The sequence below is a fragment of the Chamaea fasciata genome, unplaced genomic scaffold (genome assembly GCF_029207755.1).
Source record: "Chamaea fasciata isolate MVZ Bird 193981 ecotype frontalis unplaced genomic scaffold, bChaFas1.0.hap1 SCAF_27, whole genome shotgun sequence".
In the NCBI taxonomy this organism is placed as follows: domain Eukaryota; kingdom Metazoa; phylum Chordata; class Aves; order Passeriformes; family Sylviidae; genus Chamaea; species Chamaea fasciata.
This window is the reverse complement of record NW_027094112.1, coordinates 3,155,614-3,180,610: the sequence shown is the minus strand read 5'-3', so window position 1 is coordinate 3,180,610 and position 24,997 is coordinate 3,155,614. Positions and strand designations below refer to the sequence as shown.

The 24,997-nt window shown below is 62.8% G+C and overlaps 4 protein-coding genes across 8 annotated transcripts; 3 read left to right on the top strand and 1 right to left on the bottom strand.

Annotated features, from left to right (window-relative positions):
• Nucleotides 1-1,874: 1,874 nt before the first annotated feature.
• Nucleotides 1,875-4,211, top strand: RAMP2 (receptor activity modifying protein 2). Of its 2 annotated transcripts, none has more exons than XM_066205254.1 (4): nucleotides 1,875-2,016; nucleotides 3,064-3,174; nucleotides 3,554-3,656; nucleotides 3,787-4,211. In XM_066205254.1, exons 1-4 carry the CDS (start codon nucleotides 1,956-1,958, stop codon nucleotides 4,040-4,042), a joined length of 531 nt encoding a protein of 176 aa, XP_066061351.1. In that variant the 5' UTR covers nucleotides 1,875-1,955; the 3' UTR covers nucleotides 4,043-4,211. The 2 variants fall into 2 exon arrangements, with proteins under 2 accessions (XP_066061351.1, XP_066061352.1); XM_066205255.1 differs by lacking the exon at nucleotides 1,875-2,016 and adding an exon at nucleotides 2,109-2,214.
• Nucleotides 4,212-4,520: 309 nt separating this feature from the next.
• VPS25 (vacuolar protein sorting 25 homolog) lies at nucleotides 4,521-7,220 on the top strand. 2 transcript variants are annotated; one of them, XM_066205229.1, is made up of 6 exons: nucleotides 4,521-4,610; nucleotides 4,737-4,882; nucleotides 4,971-5,024; nucleotides 5,437-5,525; nucleotides 6,009-6,084; nucleotides 6,584-7,220. In XM_066205229.1, exons 1-6 carry the CDS (start codon nucleotides 4,564-4,566, stop codon nucleotides 6,694-6,696), a joined length of 525 nt encoding a protein of 174 aa, XP_066061326.1. In that variant the 5' UTR covers nucleotides 4,521-4,563; the 3' UTR covers nucleotides 6,697-7,220. The 2 variants fall into 2 exon arrangements, with proteins under 2 accessions (XP_066061326.1, XP_066061327.1); XM_066205230.1 differs by lacking the exons at nucleotides 6,009-6,084; nucleotides 6,584-7,220 and adding an exon at nucleotides 5,859-6,002.
• A 4,695-nt stretch (nucleotides 7,221-11,915) lies between these two features.
• WNK4 (WNK lysine deficient protein kinase 4) lies at nucleotides 11,916-24,041 on the top strand. Of its 3 annotated transcripts, none has more exons than XM_066205350.1 (20): nucleotides 11,916-12,457; nucleotides 17,558-17,730; nucleotides 17,910-18,130; nucleotides 18,211-18,368; nucleotides 18,884-18,972; nucleotides 19,047-19,266; nucleotides 19,336-19,666; nucleotides 19,826-19,956; nucleotides 20,027-20,094; nucleotides 20,185-20,326; nucleotides 20,408-20,524; nucleotides 20,598-20,753; nucleotides 21,042-21,099; nucleotides 21,231-21,365; nucleotides 21,500-22,062; nucleotides 22,382-22,478; nucleotides 22,593-23,019; nucleotides 23,132-23,334; nucleotides 23,454-23,551; nucleotides 23,631-24,041. In XM_066205350.1, the coding sequence occupies exons 1-20, from the start codon at nucleotides 12,017-12,019 to the stop codon at nucleotides 23,646-23,648; spliced, it is 3,846 nt and encodes a 1,281-aa protein (XP_066061447.1). In that variant the 5' UTR covers nucleotides 11,916-12,016; the 3' UTR covers nucleotides 23,649-24,041. The 3 variants fall into 3 exon arrangements, with proteins under 3 accessions (XP_066061447.1, XP_066061445.1, XP_066061446.1); XM_066205348.1 differs by having other exon boundaries at nucleotides 11,935-12,457; nucleotides 22,590-23,019; XM_066205349.1 differs by having other exon boundaries at nucleotides 11,936-12,457; nucleotides 22,590-23,019; nucleotides 23,628-24,041.
• Nucleotides 24,042-24,195: 154 nt separating this feature from the next.
• Nucleotides 24,196-24,885, bottom strand: COA3 (cytochrome c oxidase assembly factor 3). The gene is made up of 2 exons (XM_066205352.1): nucleotides 24,651-24,885; nucleotides 24,196-24,570 (listed from the first exon to the last, which is right to left on the bottom strand). Exons 1-2 carry the CDS (start codon nucleotides 24,847-24,849, stop codon nucleotides 24,458-24,460), a joined length of 312 nt encoding a protein of 103 aa, XP_066061449.1. The 5' UTR covers nucleotides 24,850-24,885; the 3' UTR covers nucleotides 24,196-24,457.
• Between the last annotated feature and the right edge of the window lie 112 nt (nucleotides 24,886-24,997).

Below are 24,997 nucleotides of genomic sequence, written 5' to 3'. Positions count from 1 at the left end.
GGGCTGCTTTCCACGCCACCTTCATGGTCATCCCCAAGAGAAGTCACTGCCACTGGGACCAGATCAGCAGGTGGGTCAGCATCAGCGCCAGCAGTGCCGCATGCACACTCGGAGCAGGACCATCGCAGGGATGTGTCCCCAGCCCTGCAGGGTGGCCTCATGCTATCCCCTCCACAGCAGCTACAGCGAGCTCTCCAGTGGCACCCAGCTGCTCTCCTGCCCTGGCCTGGGGCCATCCTTAACACCTTCCTGCGGGTCCACACTGAATACTTCACCAGCTGCACAGAGGCCAGGCTCCCCAAGCGTGGCTGTGGACAAGGGGCTTAGCTGCCTCGTGCCCCTTGCAGCTGCCCTCACACTCAGCAGAGTCTGGAAAGAGGTTCAAATCCCATGGAAAAGCTGCCCATCTCCTGCGTGCCCCCAGGTCTTTGAGGGGCCAGCGACAGCCTCCTTTCCACCCAGTCCTGGCAACTAATGAGTGGGAGGACTGAGCATGAGGGTGAGAGGTCAGAGCAGGTATGGGGAGTTTGGGATTCCCTGCAGTTGGAGTGAGTCCCATGGCAAGAGGGGAGGCTGGGCACAGGGGCACCAGATCCCTGCATCTGTCTGGGGGAACACTGGGAGAAGAGTCGCAGGCAACTGACCCTGCATGGGCTGATCCCCTTCCTCAACACCCCGAGTTGGGGCTGGCAGGGAGCACCGGGGATGCCAGGCTGGGTGGGGAGCCTAGGCCCTTGGCAGGCAGCCACCATCCTGTCCCTGCCCATCCCCTCCGGACGGCCCAAGAGGGGGGTGGCCGTTCCAGCCCTGGGGCTGCGCTGAGATCATTGGGTGTCTCCCTGGCAGAGGCTCCTGCCACCCGGCTGGAGGCTCTGCCGGCTCCAGCAGAAAGAGAGACCAGGGACTCCAGCCTTACAGCCACTGGAGTGCTGGGGATGACTTCCAGATGTGGCCACTTGCCTGCAGAAGGTGGCTGCTGCAGCCAGGGAAGCATCAGACAGCTCTGCCAGGATCTTTGCTGGGAAGCTGAAGCCCAGTGTGATCCACAGCAGGGAAGGTCCCTCCGAGCTGCTCTTCACTGCACTCCAGTCCCTGCTCTGTGTGCCTGCAGGAGGAGGGTGTTAAAGAGGAGGCTTTGGGCTGTGCTCTGCCCCGACCAGGCGTGAAAGGTCCTGTGTAGGAAATTTGCAGACTCACGGGCTGAAGTCGCCCTGTGTAGGGGAGACATGGGCCCCTGGGCGGGAACTGCTCCAGGAAGGGGGGCTCTGGCAGAGTCAAGCAGGCGCCAGGCTGGACAGTGCAGAAGGAAGGCACTGGGGCCAAGGACTGGCAGGGTCGGCCAAGTGTCTGCCCTCTCCCCACCTCCTCGGCCTCGTGCCTGGGGGTAGGTTGTGTCATCACCCTTCCCTCCTTGGCCACGGGCAGGAGCTGGGGCTGCCCCAGCTGTGGCTCCGGTGGGGCAGGTGCCTGAGTGAACCAGAAACTGCGGTTTTGGGGCCGTGGGTCCCCCTACCGCCCCCATTCCCGGGCGGCAGCACCCGTCCGGGGACATTATGCTTTCCCGTCCACTCCCCCCGCTGCTGGGCTGCCTGCCCTCCACGCAGGAGACGAGGGATTTCACAACCCAGCCCAGGCAGGATTAAAGAGAAATACACAAGTAAACAAATCGCGGCCTCGTAACGCTGGACGTGCTGTGCAGGGAGTGGATCCTCCAGGCCGGTGGGTGAGGCGCGGGCGTCGTGGGTGCCGGGGTGCGGGAGCGATGCCCGCGGGGGCCGGCACCGCACGGGACAGCGCAGGGTCCCGCCGGGAGAGCCGCTTCAGAGCAGCACTGAGCAATCTCATTTTTCACACGTCTCCTGTAGTCAAACTGCCCCTGTCAGAGGAAAGGAGTTGCTTCCTGTTATTTCCATTGAAATCCTTGTCCCGGTCGTTAGCCGGCAGGCTTTGGCAGGATGGCACTGCGTGCACACATGAGCTCCGGCCGTCTCTCCCAAGGGCTCCTGCTGCTCTGCGGTAAGTGTGCGGGGCGCGGCCCCGGGGGGCTCCGCACTCCGAACCACCCCGCACGTGGCCGCCCTCCCACCCGTGGGGCCTGGGGCCAGGGTCTTGACTAAGCCCGCCCCATCTCCCCAACCCAAAACGGGACCAGCCTGTCAACGCTGAGGTTAGCTGGGGCAGCCATCGCTAGCACGGCCAAGGGGGGAATGGCAGGTGAGTACCAGGTGCTGTGGGGCAGCTCCCACCACGCTCATCCACGATCCAGCAGGGAACCCTGTAAAGATCCGGGCTGGGACAGGAGCTGTAGCACCACACATGCCCAGGCAGGGGGGCTGGATGGGGCCATCAGGGACAGAGATTGGGACAGGGTGGGGTGCCCTTACCACAGCCAGTGTACTAGCCCAGGAGCACCCCGTGGCCAGTGCCCAGATGTGCTGGATCTCCCCACAAACAACCCAGGCAGGGTCCACTCCAGTAGAGCCAGCATCAGTGCCCCACATTACAGGCCTGCAGCTTACGACGGAAGATTGATCGGGCAGTTTCCTTGAGCCATGAGGCTCCCGTGGGCCAGGCGAGACGTGCCTCACGCCCTTGGCAGGCTGTGCTGGGTGTGGGACTGATGGCAGGCGGAGGGGCTGTCCAGCGGTTCTGTGCTGTGGCCAGTGCTTCCTCTTCCTGCCCCAGCCCTGTCCAGCTGACAAGCAGCACCACGCTGGCTCTCTGTGGGTGGGGGTTCCAGTTTGCCCCCGTGCTGTGACCATGGCGAGGGTTCATAGCCCCTTAACAGCCCCTCTGAACCTTTGGATAGCTGCCTGCAGCCTGGCTAGCCCCTCCTCACAGCCCCTGCCCATAGAGGGGGCTGGACGCCCTAGCCCCAGCATGTGCATGGTTCTGGGTCCCTGTGCCCCACCTGCCAGCTCCAGTGTCCCCTGAGAGTCACCCAGTTATTTCCTAGAGACAAAGCCTCTGCCAGGGCAACTCCTGCGCATGGAGCCCTGTCAGCACCTTTCCCCCCTCACCAGACCCTATGTCCCCCCTCACCCTGCATCCCTCCCTCTGCAGTGCTCCTGGGGATTGGCCTTTGTCACACGGACGCCGTGACAACAAACTTCACCCAGGATGCTGGGACAAGCCCACCCATGGCCACATCCAACAGGACAGCCCAGCCCTTGGGTGAGTGTTTGGGTTCAGCGAGGGCTGGGCAGCACTTTAGGACAAATGGTGCCCTGGCCAGGGCTGGCCCTGTGCCACAGAATGACCCCTCCTTTGCCATCCCAAAAATAGCTGGCCTGTGCCATGAAGCTCTCCCTGACACTGCCCACAGTGGGGCCAGCCAGCAGCAGCCTGCCCTCCCTCTGTGCCCCTGGCATTGTCCTGGGCTGCTGCAGGCTCCAGGCAGCATCCCAGGGCTGCTGTGAGGTCCATCCCTCACTGTGCTGATGTCTCTCCCACTGGGCTGGGCAGGGCTCCAGGTGTCACCTGGCAGCAAGGGCAGGCAAGGATGCACTGTGGGTAGAGGCATGCGGCCTGTGCTCAGCACCTTTCTTCACAGAGGGGAATTACACCGACATCACACAGCGCTGCTGGGATTACTTCGTCGACCTGATGAGGAATGTGATGACATCGGAGCTGTGCGAGTGGAAAGTTATCAGCAGGTATTGGGCACCAGGACCTTCCCCTCTAGTAGCTGGGTGCAGAGGCTGGGCAGTCCAGAAGGGTACTGCTGGTCTGGGGTCTGTGCCTCTGGTGTCCCATCCCCTGCCGGTGTCCCCGCTCTCTCCCCAGGCCCTACAGCGAGCTGCAGCGCTGTCTGGAGTTCTGGGCCGAGCAGCTGAACTACAGCTACCCCAACGCACTGGCGGAGCAGTACATCTTCCAGAGCCATCACCGCTACTTCCACAACTGCACCCTGGAGCACCCAGTCTACTTCGACCCGCCCGAAGATGTGCTCCTGGCCATGATCATCGCACCCATCTGCCTCATCCCCTTCCTTGTCACCCTGGTCATCTGGCGCAGCAAGGACGGCAAGGCGCAGGCCTAGAGCTGCCCTCCCGTCCCGTGTCGGGGCATGGACCCCCGGCTGCGGGGTTGCCCGACCACCCGAACCGCCCGGGGGGCTCTCGGGGCCACCAACCCACGCTGCTGAGGCGGCCGGTTCCTCCTGTGCCTTCCCCCACCCTGCGGCCCGAGATTAAACGCTTCTCCCCCCACGCCTGGCGCTGGTTCTTCGGCCGCTCGATCCCTCCACGGTTCCGGCCTGGGCCAGGTCCCACCGGCAGCGCCCTCCTGGCACGGGCCTGCCGGCAGCTTCTTGCCGTAGGGAACTCTCCCGGAGGGGACACCGGGACCAACACCGGGCACCAGAACCGGGGCGGGCGTCGTCCGGGAGGGGCGGAGCTACCTGAGGGGCGTGGCCGGAGAGAGGCGTGGTCACACAGGGAAGGCGTGGCCCCGCGCTGGGGGCGGGGCCCTGTTGGCGGGGGCGGGGCCCGCGGCCGGGGCGGAAGCGGGGAGGGGCGGGAAGCGGCGGCGGCGGTTCCGGTGGCGGCGGCAGTAGCGGCGATGAGTTTCGTGTGGCCCTGGCAGTACAGCTTCCCGCCCTTCTTCACGTGAGCATGGCCGGAGCCAGGGCCGGGGCCGGGGCCGGGGCAGGGCGGGACGGGGCGTGCGGGAACCGGGGTCGCGGGCCGGGGGTGCCGGTGCCCCTCCGCCACCGTGCTGACCCGACCCCGCAGGCTGCAGCCCAACGGCGAGACGCGGCAGAAGCAGCTCTCGGCCTGGTGCGCGCTGGCTCTCGCCTACAGCCAGGAGCACCGGCTCTCCGCCATGACGGTGCGGGAGGCTCAGGACATTCCGCTCTTCTCCAACCACCGCCTCCAGCGTATCCTTTGGGCCCGGTGCCCGCGCCCCCGCCGCCTCCCTCGCCCCTACCCCCCGCCTCCGTCAACGCCTCCTTAACCCGCGCCCAGGGAAGTTGCCGCTGGAATCCATCCAGGTGGTGCTGGAGGAGCTCCGCAAGAACGGTGGGTGCCTTGGCCCTCCGTCCGTCCGTGCTCCCGGCCGCGGCCTGTGCCCGAGCCGCAGACTGCAGGGCAGGCAGGGCGGCAGGCACCGGGCAGCTCCGTCCCGGGGCCGGGGCTTGCCCATCCCGCGGGTGTGGGCTGTGCCCCAGCCCGGATCAGCTTCTCTGCCCGGGCCTGCTCCGCGGGACCCGGCCCTGCCAGATTGAGCTGTGTGGGGAAGAGAGGGCTCGACAGGGAAATCACTTTCTGTTGGCACGGCAATATTTAGGAAGTCCATGCGAACTGTAGGGCAGGGGCTGGTCTGTGAGGCTGCCTCTGGGTGCAGTGTCTGACACATGTCCTGAAATCTGCATGTTTGATCCTTATTTCTGACTTGTGCTCTGCTTCAATCTGTGTTTCCTGTTGTTTCTAGGGAACCTGGAATGGTTAGATAAGAACAAAACCAGCTTTCTGATCATGTGGAAGAGACCAGAAGAATGGGGAAAGCTCATCTATCAATGGGTGAGAGCACGGGGGCTGCACACCCAGACCAGGCTGTGTCCATGAGCACAGGGGGTCCTGCCCTGGCTACCCTTTGGGAAAGACCACTGCTTGCTTCCTCACTGCTTTTACCTTTCTCCTTGCACTTCTCTCTGTTGCAGAGAGGTGGGGAGTTATTAGTAGCTTGTCACTTGCTGTGAGCTGCAGTGTGAGTGGAGCGTGTTGTTGTCCACCCTCAGTGCTGTTGGCTGTCCCATGGTGAGGGCAGGGCAGCATCACTGCCTGGCCTCTGTATGGCCCAAGTCCTCCCTGTGAAACACACAGCCAGGAGAGGAACTGTCTTCATTCCCTCAGGCTGTGCCTCCTGACCCCGCTGCCCCAGCGTGTGTCCAGGCTGCTTCTGCCTGCCAAGTGCTGTGTGACACGCTCCAGGATGTGTGAGAGATCAGACAAGGATGTTCAGCCACACGGACGAGCTTTGCTATGTTGCCTTCGTGTTTCCAGGTATCAAGGAATGGCCTGACCAACTCTGTGTTCACACTGTACGAACTGGCCAGCGGAGATGATACAGAGAATGAAGGTAAAGTTGGGGGCACATGTTCTGGAGCAAGTTTTCAGAACAAACTGGATTGGAGCATGTAAACAGTTGATTGTCAGATTACAGCTTTGTGGATTAAACATTTTGAAATCTCAGATGCAAACTCACCCTTTCCCACCATTGGCACATGCTGCTCCAAAGGCTTTTATCACTTTGCAGGAACGTCCTACTCTGTAATTGCATTTTCCCTCTCCCAGTGCCTAGCGTTTTATCTGGTGTGGTGAGGGGTGTTTTATTTTCAAAACAAGCTCCTGCTCTGCATTAGAGGCTGCTGTGACTCATCCCTGCTGCCTGATGACCTTTAGGTTCTGTTGCCAAAGCAGAGATGATGAGGCTGTCAGTCTAACCATGACTCTGGATTTACTGTAGTGTTGTGGTGCTCTTCAGAGCCCTCAGCATCGCTGCCCCCAGTCCCTGGACCTCACTAGCCTGTTTGTTTCCTGAGATTATCTTTTTTTCTTTTCCTGTTGTTCTTCCCTAGAGTTTCATGGCTTGGATGAAGCTACCCTGCTCCGAGCCCTGCAAGCCTTGCAGCAGGAGCACAAGGCTGAAATTATCACGCTGGATGACGGCCGAGGCGTCAAGTTCTTCTGACAGGAGCCTCCTCCCCTTCCCCACTGCAGTCTCGGGTCTTGCTGCCAAGCATTGCTCTCTGGGCCTGGCTTCAAACTGTGACTGCAAGTAGCTGCATCTTGGGATTTCTTGGGGCAAGATGAGTCTGCGAACCCTTCCAAAGACTTAGGAATATCCCGAGATCCTCTGTCTGTCTGTTCTCCCTGTTGATGTGTTTGAGAGGCTAAAGCTCCTCTAGGCAGTTCTGAGAGGGACCACCCAGAAGTGAAACTGGACTGCTGCTGGTCCCTGTTCCTGTGATGGTCTCGAAGCAGTCCCAGCTGGCTGGTCAAGCTTGGCCTCAAAGGACCCCCCTGCCAGACACGTGTCTGGGTCCTGCAGTCCTGCTGCAGTCCCAGGGGGTGAGGCAGGAGCTGGGGACTGGCCATTATCGCTATACTGTGGAAACCCTCAGTGGCAGAAGGAAATGCACTTGCTGCCAAGCAGGCTGGGGGAAGCCAGGGAACTAATTTCAGGTGATTAAAGTGAGATGTATTTATAGAGCAGCCTGGCTGTTTTCATCTATCTTTATTTTTCCATCAGAAACAAAGCAGCAGTGTACCAGATTTTTGCCCTTCAGTCATATTTCCTTGCTACCCCAGGGAAATGCTGTGGTTTCAGGATGGGAAGCAGCTGCACAAGTGTGTTTCTCCACTTGGCAGAGTTGTGGCCTGTGGGGGCCCTTGCTGCCCTTCTCAGGACGAGGTTTGCTTTAAATTTGCATGTGCAGCCTGCTGGAAGCCCCTGGGTTTGTGCAGAGGTGATGGGGTAAGCTCTGTACCACTGTGGCTGGGGGAGGGATGACTCAGCTTTAGGCTCTCAGTGCTGATAACAATGTCCCCAGCTTGTCAGAAACTGTGGTCCAGGTGCAGTCACTGACCTTGTCAGCCCTGGAAAAGCAGATGGCAGTGCTGGGACAGGATCACCTTTCCCTGATCGTTGTGTGCATGTCACTGGCAGAGGTTGGGGACAGTGCTGAAGTGACCTCAGGTCAGACCAATGTGGTCAGTCTGGGGGTCCAGCAGAGCAGATGGTGCTTGCACCCCACAGGCTGCCACTGTCTGCCCCTGTCTGGCATTCCCTGCCCTTGGGGACAGCCTGGCACAGGCTCAGCTGCTGCTGACAGCTGATGTCAGCATTGAGGGATCCTCAGTGTAGGTGAGATGCTGGAGTCTAGGGGCTGTGCAGTGTGAAAATTTGTCTTGTTGCAGGACCCCATTGACCTGAACTTGGTGGGATGTGCTGCCCTGGTGTGTGCTCTGGAACTGTGGCTGGAGTCCAGGCTTCCTCTCCCTGCCAGGCTCAGGAGTGCTGTGGAGGAATTCCTGAGTGCCAGCACTTCTCTGCTGAACAAAGGCACCAGCAGTGCTTCTGAAGAGTCACTGACACAATGGGCTGGTGTGATCTCCTTTCCCCTTTCTGAGGATCAACACCCCTACGAGCTCTGTCATGGTCCTGCCATGCACTGATGGTGCTGAGCAAACCCAGCAGCAAAGGCTGTGCCATGAGCCCTGCAGTGCATCTGTCCCCACAACTGGCACAGGCTCTGCCCAGCCCAGAACTCTGCTTGATCAGGGATCATCCCTTTGTGTCTGCAGCCACCAAAGTCTCTGTGTAGGATTCATGTGCTCCCAGTGTCTGCCCGGGGTTTGTTTCCATGTCCAAGATCTGCCTCTGCCTTCCTCCCCATGCCACCCGAATTGCCCCTTCCCTCCGTGGTTGCTCTGACTGCCCTGCTGCTCTTGTACCCCTGCAGAGAGCCAGGGTGCTGTGTCTGAAGGCAGAGTCTGCATTTGATCCCAAACAATGAGCCTTCAGCAGCCGGGCAGGAGTGTCTGTTCCTGCTGCCTGTGTGCATGATGCCGACCTCCCAGCACTGTGTTCCGAGCTGGGAGTGCTGTATGTAACCTGGCTGTCCTTGAGGGAGTCTGTGTTCTTAATTAAATTTGCTCCCTTCTTAGGAAATGGCTGATGTGACATTAGATAAGCCTAAAACCAGCTTTTCATTCCAAGGCACTCCTGGCAGCAATTCCCTTCTCCTTTTCAGCTTCCTATTTAGTTGCTTACTCAGTGAGGTGGGGAGGAGGAGGAGGAGGAAGAAGAGTACGTCCCCTCTGCAGAGTGGACATTGTGTGAAATTCCTTTTCCACACCCTCTGGGCTGGTTACCAGAGGCCACAACCAGCCGTGCCTGTGGGGACCCTGTGGGATCAGCTTCCCTGTGCTGGGCAGTGCTGCTGCAGAGAGGTGTCACTGCTGAGGCTGAGGTGTCACTGCTGAGGCCATGGGATGAGTCCTGGGAGCAGTGGAGCTGCTGCTGGCTGGTGCTGCTCCCCTGGAGGGAGCAGATGTCCGTCTATGTCCATTGTGGAGGTGCTGTCCAGCCCAGCCACACGGCCCTGGGGAGGACCTTGCTGGAGGAGGTGGCTCAGGGTGGTTTGGGGGGGGAGGAGGAGGAGGGGGGCAGGCACAACCCCCTCCTCCAGGCTGTGGCCCCTCAGAGGCCCTTGCCACGTCTGGCCGTGGTGATTAGGGCTCGCTGGCCAGGGTGAGGCAGAGCTCAGAGGGGCTGGAGCCAAGATAAGGCACTATCAGGTTGGGCACACTCGGATCCCACTGGTCAATGAGGAAAGATTCCAAGAGAGGTTTTATTTAACATAGCTGCTTAGGAGCAAGAACTGTTTCAGTTTGATAACTTTATATGTTGGGATAAACGTGCAGGCGGGTCCCACCTGTGCTTCTGGGCTGAGGAAATCCTCTGCAGTGATCTGCCCAGAGCTGAGGTTTGGGTACCATCTCCACCTCCCTGAACTCATGTGGCTTAGGGTGAGAGACACAGAAGGTCCCATGGGTATGGGGTGGTGAAGCCAACAGTGAAAGAAGCCCTGGGTGTCCCTGGAGCCTCCCTGGGACAAGCACTCTGTGCTGTGCAGCCCCAGCTGTGCATCCTCTTCGTCCAGACCCATCCTGGCCCCTCTGTGACCCTGCCCTAAGCTCTGGGATCAGAATGGACAATTCCTGGCAGGGCTTGGTGGAGCCTGGAGCTGAGCAGGGCTTTGATTCATGATCTAATTCTGAGGAGAGTGATTACACAGTCCCCTGTACTCTTTCTGGCAGCCAAATGCAGGCGAGAAATGGGTTATGTTCCCTGATTGTGGCGGTTCCTCAAAGCGAAGGCTGGCACTGGCACCTGCAGCCCAGAAATGTCACCCTGATAACGCTGGGGAGCTGCAGTGGGCGCCTGATTGTGGAACAGGAGCCTTCTGGTTTCAGGCCAAGCTGGCTGCAGATTGGTATTCCTGGCCAGGTCAGGAGAGGACCTGTTCCCCTGCCCGAGCTGCCTCCCCCCCACCAGGTTCTGGTGTGGAGTGGCATTTGGGGGGATCATATAAGGAATTTCTCAGACCACTCACAAGGGAGGTGTGGGAGGGCATCAGCTGGAGCAAACTTCACCCCTAATTTCCTCTCCTGTCTGCAGGGGCCTCACTGGACTGGGATCTTCCAAGGTGTCTTATTTCACGATGGAAACCCTTGATAAGGAGACATGAGCCTACCAGGGACCAAGCTGAGATCCCTACCTGGCTGTGTCTCTTGTTGGAGAGCTGGGGCTCTCTGCCAGCCTGGTCTGTGTTCCTGGGCCTGGGCAGTGCATGGGCCCTGGCAGGGACCCCTGTGTGGGGGCAGCCACAGAGTCAACCTGCAGCACCTTGTAGGTTGGCCCCCTTTCTGGCAATGCTGAGAAGTGGGCAGCCTCTGGGCAAGGCTCACCTGAACAAGGAGTGTTGTTTAACACAGCTGGGTCAAACCATGTTGCATCTTAACAACCTGAGAGGCACCCACGGCAGGGCCAGTGCAAGCACTGTACTTGTGGCCTGTCAGCCTTGGCTTTTTGGCTCCTGTGGCCATGGGCACCCGGTGCCCCAGCAGCAGGCAGAGCCCTGCAGGGGCTGGTGCTGGACATGATGTTCTGCCAGCGCTGGTTGTTCACCTGGGACCGTGCCCCTCAAATGCTCCAAGGAGTGCAGGGCTGAGTGGGGACGTGGTTGCTGCTCCCTGCTCACCGGCAGCTCTCAGCAGGGAGGCATCCGTCAAACTCCTTGGTGGGAAGGAGGTACCTGGCTCCTCTAGTGCTGCAGAGGAAGCTTTGGGCAGGAAGAGCTGGATCGAGTGGGGGTAGCAGAGCAGAGATCAGCAGTGTGACACAGGTCGGCCAGGAACATTTCATTAAGTGCCTGTCCCTCCCTCTTGCCAGCGGGGATTTGTGGGGAGCAGCCGTGCGGGACGTGGCCACAGCCGAACTGCAGGTCAGCAGCCCCAGTCACCCGGCGTCACCCTGCGGGTGCCAGGCTGGCGTTTAGGAGACCATGACTGTGTTCCCTTGTCGATCCACTCCTTAATGTTTCCGGTATCGTTGAGTAGAAACAATCTGACCTCAGGGAAAAGAAATTAGCGGTGGCCTCAATTGCTTTGTGTTTTGTGTAAACAGCCTCACCGGCAGAACAACCTTCTCCTTCAGCCTGGAGAGACAACACGCTCTTGTCTGGCTGTTGGCTCCCGCGGGGCTGACACACACACCTTCGACTCTTCCTATTTGCGTGACCCTAATTTCGGGATTCCGGACCGTAGTAAACCCGAGCGGGATTGTCTGGGGCAGCGTGAGGGGGAACTCACGTCCCGGCAGCGGGACTCGGCTGCTCCAGGACGCGCTGCTCAGGGACCAGAGTCAGAAACTCCGAGGAAATGTTTAAACCAGGGACGTTCCTACGTCCCGGCTCCGGCTGCGTAAGTCACAGCAGCCCCGGAGCCCCACGGGGGCGGCGGCAGGGAAGGGGCTGTCCTGCGGGGAGGGGACAGCCAGGAGCCCCTGGAGCCGCCGCGGCAGCGCGGATCCGGGTGGGCGCCAGGCGGTGACTCCCGGCTGGGAGGGGACATCCCGACATCTCGGGGTGGTCGGGAGCGGTGCCGGGGTGCGGGGCGCTCGCCCGCTGCTCGCAGCCCGCGTCTGCAGCTGCAGCGCTGGGCGCCGTCCCGGGGCCGCTGCCCGGTGCGGTGTCGGTGCGGTGCCCCGGCCCGGTGCGGTGCGGGCCCGGTGCGGGGCCGGTGGCGCAGCGCGGCCGGGCGGGGGGCGGCGGTCGAACGGGGGCGGGCCCGGGCGGGGCGGGGGCGGTGCCGCCGGGCGGGGCGGCGGCGGTGCCGGGGCCGGTGCTCGGGCCGGCTCTCGGCGGTCGCTCCTGGTTGCGGGGTGGCGGAGGCAACGGGTGCGAAGCTGCGCTGGAGCAGCCGCTCCGACCGGGTTTGAGCCGATGCTGGCGGCCGAGCCCGCCGCTGCCGGAGCCATGTCCCATCCCGAGGCGGAGCGGGCGGACAGCAGCTCCGCGCCGGAGCCGGAGCCGGGTCCAGGGCTCACCGGACGGGCCCCGCACCGTAGCCGCAGCCGGCGGCCCTCGGGTCGCGATTCCCGACGTGCTTCCTCCCGCTTCAACCGGCGGAGCTCGGCCGAGCTGGAGCTGCTGGGGTACCCGGCGCCGGACGGAGTGCGCGGGGGGTCGCCGCCGCCGGTCGCTGTCGGGCTCCGGGAAACCGAGGAGACGGAGAGCGAGGAGGTGGAGACGCGGGCGGTCGCCACCTCCCCCGACGGCCGATTCCTCAAGTTCGACATCGAGATCGGCCGCGGCTCCTTCAAGACCGTCTACAAGGGGCTGGACACGGAGACCACCGTGGAGGTGGCCTGGTGCGAGCTGCAGGTACGGCCCCTGCCAGCGCCTCCGCCCCTACCTGCCCGCACCCACAGGCCCCCGCCCCGGGGCAAGGGGATCGAGACAGACACTTGCACCCTCTTCCATCCAGTTTTCCTGGCGTGTGCAGCCCTCCCCGGCCCTGACCCTGCTGCCCACTGCTGCCTGCCTGGGTGCTTTACGGGACCACGGGGCACTTCCCCGGGCTGGAGTCGGTGCCGGCGAGGGCGGGCACCCTCGAGCCTCCACTCCTGCCAGTCAGTGTGGTGCCCCGCTGCAGTCGGGCCACAGCAGCAGTGCAGGGCAGGGACCTGCAGCTGGGTGCGGGCTCCCCTCTCTGCCTTGCACTGTGCCCATCACTGCCGGTGCCTCGTGGGTCTGCTGGCCCGCACCCAGACTCCTGCTTAGTGCCGCCGCTCCTGGCCCTCCTGCTCATCACGTGCTGTTTTCTATTTGCTTTCTTGCTCCCTGCACTATTGGGCATGCCAGGGTGCCCGCGTTCTTGATGCCAGTCCCTGTGCTGGCACTTTACAGGTGGATCTGGAGCTGAGCATCTCGCTGTTTTTCTGATGCTCACCAGCTCGCAGCTTTCCCTCCAGGAGGACAGCGAGGGCAGCAGTGCCCTCTCTGCATGCCTGCCTGTGCTTGCACTGGAGCTGCCTTCAAGGTTTGCTCCAATAGCCCTTGGTGTGCTCTGGGGCATGAGCCTGCAGTGAGCTGGGGCTGGCTGTCAGCTGGGGGCAGGGTACGACACGACCTTGGTGCTCTCTGCCTGCTTGACCTTGGCTGAAGTGGTGTACATGGTCACCTGGGAGTGGTTTCTGTGATGCTGCCAGGGCCTCTCTGCTGGAACCTGTGGTTCCAGATCTCTGAGGAGCGTCCCCATCTCCTCTCTCCTGCCACACTCCTCCATCTCCTTGGCTGTCCTGCAGCCTGACAGCAGGATGCTGAGAGCAGTGGTGATAGTGTTGCTTCCACAATGCCTTTGCCCACTCAAGTGCTTTTGAGAAGACTGATCTTGTCCATGAAGGTGGCCAGGTAGATCTGTGCTGTGGGGCTGCCTTTTCTCCTTGGAGCCCCTGGGGAGGGGCTTTGATGAAGTCCAAAGTCTCCCACAGGCTCCTGACTCGGGGATGGCTGCTGTGATGGGAAGGTCCAAGTCCTTGTTGACACAGAAAACGTGTCTTGCGAGTTTGTTGTCTTGTTCCTAAAAGCTCAGTGCAGTTGCGGGTAGCTGCCTGGGCTGGGTCCTTGGGGTGGCTGCAGCCCAGCAGAGCAAGCAGAAATCCTGAGAGACTGGCAGGTGGTTTCTAGAGGGGCTGACTGTGACCTCTTAGTGAAGACAGTGAAGATTTTCCCCCCACCCCCATGGGCTGCACAATTGCTTCAGTTATTGAGAGTTCAGTTCAGAGCCAGCTCAGTTCTCCTGCCCTAACAAAGCCCAACAGCTCTGTCCAAATGCCCCTGAGCTCTCTTGAGTCCTGTGTCCCTTCAGGTGGCAACTACTGATTGGAACAGGCTCTCCTTGGTGAGCTCAGGACCTTCCTTCTCTGGTTGAGTCAGCTGTCCCCAGTGCTTCCCACTCAGCTGGCTTCATGTCCCTCCCTGTGGGTCTCAGCCCCATGTCACAGCTGTGCCCCAGCTCCCTGTCCTGGGGCCTGGCATGCACAGCAGGGCTGGCAGCATGTCTTGTTCCCTGTACCCTGCTCTTCCCTGTGGCTTTGTGCAGGTAGTACTGGTGTCTTGCAATGGGATGAGCCTGCACAATCTCAGCTGGAGGGGAAAAGGGAGTGGGGAAGCAAAATGCTTCCGTGTCCCAGTCCAGCAGGCACAGGCTGGCCCCATTGCTGCTCCCTGTGAGCCAGCCAGGCAGGAGTGGCAGAAGCCACTCACTTGTCCCCTGGGGGTGGTTGTGGAGAGGCTGGGGTCCAGGCTGAGCTGGGACCCTCCGTTGAGCATCCCCTGATGTTGGAAAACCTGGCAGACCTGACCCCTCTTAGTCCTCACCCTGTCACGAGAGTGCAGCCAGGTCCCTGCTCCCACCCCAAGCCTGCCCCTCTGCCCCAGCCCTTTCCCCTCCCCACCCAGTATTTGGCTCCATTCCACTGACTGCTCTTTATCCAGTGTCTCTTGTACCCAAATCTGTGTCCCACAAGGGGCTAAGAGCACAGATGCAGACATTTAGAAGTTTGTTTTTTTCAGCAATCATGCAAAGAATTGGACACTGTGACACAAATACGGGATTTGGAACCACAAATAAAAATGGTTGTGGTTCTACCATTTTAAAAATAGCTTTGTCCTGTGCACTTCACAGTTCTCCTTCTATTGCCTTTCAATTCCAAATGAGTACTTAACCTCAGGCCTGACCTGTTCTGCACCAGAGAACCTAGTTCAGCTGCTGTGATGGATCCCAATCCCAAACCCCAGCTCTCCCTACTGTCCTTGCCCTGTCCTTCCCTCCTCAGAGCCTGGTGAACTAGAGGCTGGCTTTGCCTGTCTTCTGCCTTCCTGTGAGACCCCTCTGGGGACCTGCCCATCCCTGTCCCCTCTCCTGAACACAGTGTCTGTCTGTGCCTTCTGCCCGTGTCCACAGCCCCACTGTTTGTGCTTTCCAGCTTTAGCCTGGCACTATTTCTGTCCTAGGTGCTGCAGGCGGTGGGGAAAGAGGAAGCAGGGAGGAAACCAGAGGCCCAGAGTGGGGTCGGGCTGTAAATACCTGACTGTGCGATTATCCTGTGGAACCCCTTGGGGTTCCCCGGTGGGCAAGAGCATTCTGGGCAGCAGGCGCTGCTGTGCCTCCCCCGGCTCCAGCGCCCGGATTGGGCAGGTAACCTTAGCCAGCAGCCCCGGGGCTGCGGGGCACGTGGTGTGTGTGCTCACACGGCTGTGAGCACGCACAAGCTCCTACTCAGTGGGGCAGACCCACAGGGAGAGCAGTGAGGCCCTGGCACCCACTGCTGACAGAGAGCTGGCTCCTCTGTGTGGGGCTTGGGGTATCCCTGTGGCTCGGAACACAGCTGGAGGAAGGGTTCTGGGCACTTTCAGCACTGGCTCTGTGCCCAACCATGGTGTTGCTCTGAATGCCCCTCCAGAGTGCAAGTGTCAGTGCAGAGCCAGGGCCTTTGGGGGCAGCAGGAGCAGGGCAGCCGAGGACTGCGGGGATTGGAGAGCCCTGTGAGTGCTGCAGAGGGCACTGAGCACCGCACTGCCAGGCTGGGGACAGCCTCCTGCCGCAGAGACAACAGCCGTCCTCGGCCCCTCGGCCCCACCCTACCCACTCCTGCACTGGCCTCGGCTCCTGGTGTTGGCTGTGCTGGGCTCCTCGGCAGCCAGCTCCTGGCTCACAGCATGGGCTGGACCATTGCCACCCAGCTCCTCATGGTCCCCCCTGCCACCATCCCCAGCGCCCTCCTCCCCCCTGTGCTGTCAGGAGAGGACATGGTGTGCCCATGCCGTGTGCCATGTCTGTGCTGGCAGCCCTGCCTGCCCTGCCTGTCCTGGTGTTCCTCCAGCCAGGCTGTGGCCAGGCTGGGCGGTGATGGCCACACTCAGTGGGGAGAGTATCAGCACGCACAGGAGTGGGAGCTGCTGCCACTTTGGTCATGTGGAAGGAATGATGCCACTCGAGCCCAGCAGCCCCAAGCCCCACAGGCTTGGGGGACATGCTTGGCTCCCCCAGACCTTACTCCAGGCAGTCTGGGAGAGCTGGCCTTGTGCTGGGGTTCTGCCTGGAACTGGGCATGGCACAGTGAGGACTGTACTGGCACAACTGCTCCAGTTGGGGTCCACTCTGACTGAGCTGGGAGAGCCACCCATGACTCCCCTGTTCACAGCCCGTGTCAGCTCCCTCATGCCCTGGCAGGTTTGTGGGGTGCACAAACATGCCTCTGGACACCTCTCGGTGGGGAGGAGGGGGCCAGAGGGGTGATGGTGGCTGTGGCACTGGGCAGGGAAGCCGGTGTGTGCTGCTGGCCATGCAGGAGTTCGGGTGATGTTTTCCTCCCTCCATATGAAAGGTCCCATTCATGCCGCTGCAGCAGGCTCAGGTTCTCGTCTGGGCTGAGCCTGTCCCTGAGCATGTATTAAATGCAGGGGGATTATGGAGCAGCTCCAGCCAAGCCATGGGGCCGCCTGTGATGCAATGAAAATATTACGAAAGCTGATGGGCTTGATGGATGGTGGCCACTGGCCAAGAGGCTGAGCACAGCTCTGGCAGCACTGGTGGTGGGAGCTCTGTGGCAGCTCCAGTTTCCTTGGCCTCTGAATGTAGGCTGGGCAGGGGTCCCAGCTTGGAGGCCCCCAGGCTCTGCAGGACTCCAGGCTGTGATGTTTTGTGACTGCTCCTGCTCCTGCCCAGGGCTGAGCACTTGCAGCTGCCGCACTCGGGGCTGGACCTGGCTCCTCTAGCTCTGGCCAGTCAGCTCCTCTCTTCCTGCACCCTCGGGCTGTGTCCCTTCAGGATGAGGGGGCTGTCCCCTCCGCTGGCCCCTGCCCCAGCTGCAGTCAGCACCCTCGGCTTGTGTTTCCATTTTAATTAACTCGAGCAGGAGGAACATGGAAAAACCTGGGCTGGAGCCTCCCCCGCCTGCTTTCCCCAACAAAGGCCTCATTGAGGCTGGCCCAGCACCCAGCCACACAGAGCCCAGAGCCGATGGTGCTCCAGTGGGGGCACGAGAGTCATGGCCATCGGGTCTGCACGAGGCAGGACGGCAGAGCCCCCCACATGTCCCCTCCAGGTGCAGGCTGGAGTTCCCTGTCCTGAGGCAGCATGGTGGGCTCCAGCTGGGGGCTGAGGGAGGGGAGTGGGGACGGGCAGCCCCAGCACAGGGCAATGGGGAACTGCACGAGTTCCTCAGTGCCCTGTCTGTCATACATCCACCCAGAGTGGTGGGCTAGTGTGGGACCACAATCCAGGGTGGCCCCAGCCATGTGTGTGCCACTGTGCTGGGGGACAGCAGGTCTGATCCAGAGCTCTGTGCTGAAGCCTCTGCCTTGGATGTAGGGAGTGGGGACAGGCACATGAGGGTCTTTAATAGCCAGGACACCCCCCCCTGTGCTCAGAGGACAGGACCCCCTGTGCCCTCCTCACACCCTCCCTGGCTCCCACAGACGCGGAAACTGTCCAAGACGGAGCGGCAGCGCTTCAGTGAGGAGGTGGAGATGCTGAAGGGGCTGCAGCATCCCAACATCGTCCGCTTCTACGACTCCTGGAAGTCAACCATCAAAGGCCAGATCTGCATCGTGCTGGTCACAGAACTCATGACGTCCGGCACCCTGAAAACGTGATTGGGGCGTGCAGGGGAGGGAACTGGGGCCCTGCTGAGATGCTGTTTGTTGTGTTGCTTGCCCTGTGTGGTCATCTGAGTCCAGAGGGGCTTGGCATGGGAGGAGAGTGGGCTGGAGCCAAGGCTGGGGCACCAGTCTGAGCTCCACGGCTCTGAGCCCTGTTGGTCCCTGGCAGGTATTTGAAGCGCTTTAAAGAGATGAAGCTGAAGGTGCTGCAGCGCTGGAGCCGGCAGATCCTCAAGGGTCTGCATTTCCTGCACACTCGCTCGCCCCCCATCATCCACCGCGACCTCAAGTGTGACAACATCTTCATCACGGGCCCCACGGGCTCCGTCAAGATTGGGGACCTGGGCCTGGCCACACTCAAGCGAGCCTCCTTTGCCAAGAGTGTCATAGGTGGGGCCGGGCTGGTGGGAGCTGTAGGGGCTGCAGGGGTTGGGCATCCCAGGGGTCCTGAGCTCCACTGCTGCCTGCAGGCACCCCCGAGTTCATGGCGCCGGAGATGTACGAGGAGAAGTACGACGAGGCAGTGGATGTCTACGCCTTCGGGATGTGTATGCTGGAGATGGCCACCTCGGAGTACCCCTACTCTGAGTGCCAGAACGCCGCCCAGATCTACCGCAAGGTCACCTCGGTGAGGCCCCAGCTGCCCGTGATGATCCCACAGGAGGCAGGCCAAGGGGCTGGGGGGATGGTCAGCTGGAGCTGGCAGGCCTTGCTGCTGTCAAAACGTGTCACTGTGCAGGTTGTGTGAGTGGCTAAAGATAGTCTGGGGCAGTGAGGGGTTGCTCTGCCAGGCCATGGAGCTGTGGGTGGTGGTAGTGGTGGGGCCATGGCTTGGCCAGACCCCACATCCCTGGCTCTGCACCAGCCACTGCCAGTGTGTTAATGGGGTGGAACGGGAGCAGACTGCTCAGTCACCCTGGCCTGGGGCACTGGAATTGCTCTGACTGGTCACAGCCGGCTCCTGCCAGCTCCTGCCTGGTGGGGTGGAAACTCAGAGCCCTGGGGCATCCTGGCCCGCGCAGGCAAACGTGGCCTGGCCACAGGAGCCGTTGCAGAGCTCGCGGGGCCCTGGGCTGGTTGTGCCCTGGGAGCCCCACGCTGTGGCGGGTTTGCACAGGAGGTGCTCACCCTCATTACCCCCAGGGCCTGAAGCCCAGCAGCTTCTACAAGGTGAAGGTGCCAGAGCTGAAGGAGATCATTGAAGGCTGCATCCGCATGGACAAGAACGAGAGGTGGGGGCAGAGCGGGGCCTGGGTGGGAGGGTCCCCCCTGGCCCCGAGCCCGTGCTGAGCTCTTCCCTCTGCAGGTACACCATCCAGGACCTGCTGGAGCATTCCTTCTTCCAGGAGGACACAGGGGTGCATGTGGAGCTGGCTGAGGAGGATGATGGAGTCAAGTCTGGGCTCAAGCTCTGGCTGCGCATGGATGACACAAAGAAGCTGCATGGCAAATACAAGGACAACAACGCCATCGAGTTCCTCTTTGAGCTCTACAAGGATGTGGCAGAGGAGGTGGCTCAGGAGATGGTGGGTACAGAGATGGGGGAGCCCTGTGGGGTCCCTACACCCCGAAGTGACAAGCTCCCTCCTGTGCAGGTGGTCCTGGGCTTTGTCTGTGAGGCCGACTACAAGCTGGTGGCCAAGGCTGTGCGGGACCGTGTGGTGGCCATCAAGCGCAAGCGGGAGAAGCTGAAGCGCGCCCAGGAGGCGCCATCGCCCGCCGAGCCGGAGCAGCCGCCAGGAGTCCTGCGGCTGCTGGAGGAGCTCAAGTCCCCGCTGTCACCTGGTGCCCCCACGCCTGCCCTGGCCACCCCTGGCTCTGGGGACTCTGCCTTCAGCAGCACCTTCCCCCTGGAGCCCGAGGAGCCCGAAGCTGACCAGCACCAGCACTTTACCTACCGGCACACCAGCTACTCCTCAGCCACCTGTGCGTAGGCACCAGGGGGGCAACAGTCGGGTGGCCGGCAGGGGTTCTGGAGCGGGAGGCGGGTGGGGGCTCCGTCAGCCTCTCCCAGCCCCACAGCCCTTTCCCAGCTGCCCAGCCAGGGAAGGGACCGGCTTCAGTTCATGCCTGCACTCCCCACAGCCGACTGTGAGACGGATGGCTACCTGAGCTCCTCCGGCTTCCTGGACTCCCCAGATCTGGCCCATCGCAGCTTTGTGGCAGCGGACCCCACCAGCCCACCGCCCACGCGGCCCGTGCGCTGTTTCCCCACGGTGAGCACGGCCCCACGGGCGGGGGCTCGGGGCAGTTGTGGCACTGGCTCACCCCACCCTCTCCCTGCAGAGCATCGCGGTGCAGCTCCCCACCGAGCGCTTGCCCTCCGCCAGCGGCTTCTCCTCCTCGGTGGACAGGTGAGGCTGGGGGGTCGGGCAGGGGCCGCACGGGGAGTGTGGTACTTGGGAGTGGCCGTGCTGATGCCCCGGAGCTGGGGCCTCCTGCAGCTACACCTCAGATGTGGCGTCGGGCATGAGCGATGGCTGTGAGGGGCTCTCGGCCAGCGAGCAGAGCACAAAGCTGCCGCCCAAGCGAGCCTCGGGGAAGCTGCTGCGGCGCCGAGCTCGGTCCAGGCTGCGCATCACCAACGTGAGTGCCACAGGTGCCAGGCAGGTGCCAGGCAGGTGCCAGGTGGGTTCTCCTGGGCTGAGCCAGCCCTGCCATCCACAGATCTCCGACAAGAGCGACCGAGTGGTGGAGTGCCAGCTGCAGACCTACAACAACAAGATGGTGACCTTCAAATTCGACCTGGATGGGGACAACCCGGAGGAAATTGCAGCCGCCATGGTGAGAGCAGGGTGAGGGTGAAGATGGGGTCTGCCTGGCTGGGCTGGGTGCTGACCGGCCCCTCCACCCTCAGGTCCACAATGAGTTCATCCTCAAGTCAGAGCGGGACAGTTTCATCAGCCGCATCCGGGACATCATCCACCGCGTGGAGACGCTGCTCCGCAAGGACGGGCGCAGCGGCACCGAGCTGCCCAAGGGCCCCGAGGCTGCGAGTGCTGTGGGCAGCCCCGTGAGTGCCAGCCTGGCCCTGCCAGTGCTGGGGAAGCTGCTGCTGCTGAGCATGGCTTGGGATGCTGCCTGGCCCCAGGGAGTCCAGGGTGGGGTGGGGGGTTCTGGGGTGCCTCCTCCGGCAGTCACTGGCCCGCTCCTGTGACAAGTCAAGGTGCTCCCCAGCCCAGAAGAGTCTCCAGCTTCAGTCCCCACAGGTGGTGGGGCCAGGTTGGGGCCCAGCAGGGGCTTGGCATGGCCTGGCTGGGGCCTCTTCCCCAGTGCTGGGCTCAGCTCATCCTTCTCGCAGGTGGACCTGCAGCTGCAGGGGCTCTCGCGCTCCATCTCCTCCTCATCCTCGCTCAGTGGTATGTCCGTGCAGGCCCTTCCTGTCTCCCCAAGCCCCATGCAGGGCAGGTGATGGCCTCAGCCAAGCCCAGAGGGTCTCAGAGGACATGTCCTGCCCTGGCTGAGCCTGGCTGTCACCCCTGTGCCACAGACCTGAGCTGCACCAGTCCCAGCCTCTCTGTCCAGTCCCCCGTCCTGCCGTTGCTGAGCCGCTCCCCATCAGAGACCAACCTGGCCAGTCCTGTGGAGCCACTGGCAGCCCCGGTGCCACTAAGGTCCCCCACAGGTACCAGTGCTGACAGGGCAGGCACGTTCACTGCTCTGGGGCTGCCAGCTGCTCGCTGGCTTCAGGCTCCAGGTGCCTGGGCAGGGGTAAGAGGTGGCCCTGGGGGGCTGCTCCTGATGCTTCTCTCCCTGCAGGCTCAGCCTCGATGACTCCCTCCTGGCTCACGTCATCACCAGCACTAACACCAACACTGACTCTCCAGAGGACCCCAGGGGGGCCTGTCCCCCCAACCCTGCCCCAAGCCCTCCTGTCCCCCCAGCCTGTCCCCACATCCCCTGTTCCCTGGGAGCCCAGCAGTCCCATGACCCCCCCTGTGACCAGCACACCCTTGTCCCCCACTACCCCCCTCTTGTCCCTGGCCAATGTCTTCTCTCTGGCAGTGATGACCGTGGCCCACACTGTCTCCTCCATTGTCAGCTCAGGCGGGCACCTCTACCCACCACCGCTGCCACGGCCACAGAGTCTTGTCCTGGGTGCCCCACGCTTTGTCTACCCTGACCCCAGCAGCACAGACAAGCCAGTCCCACGTGGCAGTGGGGTCCTGGCGTCAGTAGGAGCTGATGTCCCCACTGCCGGGGTGCCCATATCCCCCCTTCCATTGGCACCAGCCCCAGTGTGCCCCACAGGCAGCGAGGCCATGGGGAGCCCTCTGCCACTCCTGAGCACATCCACATCTGGGAGTCCTGAAGGCAGCACGGTGAGTGTGGCTGTACAGGGGCTGTCCAGGGCTGCTCCAGGTGCAGCTCAGTGTCAGGAGGGCTGGGTGGTTGCTGCAGATGCTGCACTGGGATGGGATGGGATGGGATGGGATGGGATGGGATGGGATGGGATGGGATGGGATGGGATGGGATGGGATGGGATGGGATGGGATGGGATGGGATAGAGCCTCATGGCTTGTGGAGCTGCTGGGATGCAGGGAGGGCTGAGTGGGTGGCGGATCCCAGGACACAGAGGGGAGGACAGGAGATGTGGTGGGGCCTGGGGTGGGGCTGCTGATGGTTCTCAGGTGCCCACAGGTGCTGCCCAGTGCCCCCAAGCCCAGCCACTCTCTGATCATCTCAGAGGCACCAGCCCCCAGCGTGCCCAAGGCCCAGCTCTCGCCCATCAATGAAGGTAAGGTGGGGCAGGGCCAGGGCTGTGCCGTGTGGCTGTGCCTGTGCCAGGGCACTGCAATGCCCCAGGCAGCCCATGTGCCTGAACCCCACCAGCTGCCCCTGTCCCCAGCAGAAGCCAAGCCCCAGGTCCTGGGCCGGTTCCACGTGATACCGGCCAAGGACCTGCCTGTGACCTCTCCGGGGCTGGGCAGCAGTGACGGGGAGCAGCACAGCACGGAGCCAGCAGCGAGCGGCTCCCCGCCTCCCGCGGTCCCTGACAGCAGCCAGAGCTCAAGCAGTGACTCGGATGTGGCACTGGAGGCAGCGCAGCGAGACCCCAAGGCTGAGGAGGCAGCAGCCGAGGGGGGCCCGGTGCCTGCGGCGCCAGTGGGGAGTGACCCAGGGGAGGGCCCTGGGGAAGCGAGCACAGAAAATGTGCCGCAGGCCATGCTGAGCCAGGTGTGGCTGAGCTACTCCCGCAGCTTGTCCTACGTGAGCAGCGATGACACTGAGAGCGAGGACGAGGAGATCTGGGAGGAGCTGCAGAACCTGCGCCAGAAGTGAGCAGGGGGCTGGGTGGCACCTGGGAGGCGACAGGTGTTCCCACCCAGCCCGGGGGGAGCTCGCTGTCCCTTCCCGAGGGCCCGCTGCCAGCCCCTGTCTTCTCCCCAGGCACCTGGCCGAGGTGCAGCAGCTGCAGAGCGCCCAGAAGAAGGAGATCGAGGAGCTCTACCTGCGCATGGGGAAGCAGCCGCCGCTGGGCATCGTCTCGCCTGCTGCGATGCTGTCCAGCCGCCAGCGCCGCCTCTCCAAGGGCAGCTTTAACCCCTCCCGCCGCAACAGCCTGCAGCGCCTGGAGCTGGGGCAGCCCGCAGGTGCCAGCCCCGCTCCCCGCTCCCTCCAGGGCACCCGCGCTGGGTGGGGGCTGCACACAGGGACCCCCGGGCTGAGCTGCACAGCCCCGCGCCCTCACTCAGGGCCGCTGTCCCCGCAGGCATCATGCGCCGTAACTCGCTGAGCGGCAGCAGCACCGGCTCGCAGGAGCAGCGGCTCAGCAAGGGCGTGACCTTCGCCGACGACCTCGGGCGCGTGGTAAGGGCAGGGCCGGATCCCACGGCGCTGCCGGCTGATCCCGGGGCACTCGGCTCACGGCTGCTTCTCTCCCCAGTAGCTGGCTGGCCAAGAATGATTCCATGAACTACCTCATCCAAGTGCCTGCTGCCCCGGAGGGCAGTGCCAGCCCTGGAGAGCCCGGACTCCCTGCTCCCTTTGGCTGTAGCCTGCAGCAGGGAAGCCGTGGGCTCCGCAGGGGTGGGAGTGCTGGCCTGTCCCACAGGTGTCTCTCCGCTGTCCCCAGCCCCTCTGCTGGAGGACACGTGCGAGGTGTCTCCGTCCTTTGTGGCTGCAAGGAGCTGAGCCCGCCCTGAGGATCCCCGGCTTGTCCCAGCCCTGGCACCACCTCAGCCCTGCAGCAGAGCGCGCCCACCCTGCGGCCCTGTCAGCCGGAGCACCAGGATCCGGGAGCACTTTGTTATGAACTGGTGTTGGGAAAGTGTTTTCATAAACATGGATTGAATACGAACTGGCTCTGCGTGTGTGTGTCTGTCGGGCAGGACGTGTGCCTGCTTGCCTCAATGTGACAAAAAAGAGCAAAACACAAAATCCCCCCCAGCCCCTGAGCAGGGGGAGATCCTGAGCGGCGCTCAGCCCGAGAGATGCTTGACAAGGGGCACTGACACGGTCTCCAGTGAGAGGATTTATTGGGGGAGTGGTGGGACCTGGGCGTCCCCGTCCTTCCCGTCGGCACGGCCCCGGCCAAGGCCCCGGGGCGGGGTCTGCCCGCGGGGGGGCCCTGCCTGCGGGGAGCCCCCGGGGCCTTCTGGCCAAAGCGGACCCGGGGCAGGCCCGAACCCCTCAGGCGCATCTGCCTCGAGGCCCGTCCTGCCCGGCGAGGGCGGCAGCTCAGTCACGGGCCGGGCCGGGCCGGGCGCTCCCCGCTCAGCTCGCCGCGCCCTCGGCCCGCGCCCGGGCCCGCTCCCGCGCCGCCTCCGCCTCCTGTTCCAGGTCGTCCAGAAACCGCTCCTGTGACACCGAGTAGAAGGTGTAACCGTCTGCGAGGGGAATTAAGGAAAAGCTGCGGGCGCGGCCCCGGAGCCCCCCGGTCCCACCCTGCCCCGGCCCCGAAGGATACAGATGCCAAATGTCACCGCGCCGATGCCGAGCGCCAGCAGCACGTTGCGGCTGCGGAGCCGGCGCTGCAGGGCCCGCTGGCGCTGGGCGAACTCCACCTGCGCCATGAGGCGGCGCTGCTCGGGGCTAAGCCCCGGCTCCCGGGCCGGGTCGATGCGCCGCGCGAACGCCGCCTCCCCCGGCTCCCCCGGCGCCGCCATCTTCCCCCGCCGGCTCGGCGCGGGGGCGTGACGTCACATCCGCCGGGGGCGGTGGCCAATCGGAGGGCCCGAGCGGCGCGCGGCGTCCAGTGGTTGGCTGAGGCCCAGCGCGTGTCGGTCGCGGCGTCGGTGCCTGCTGATTGGTGGA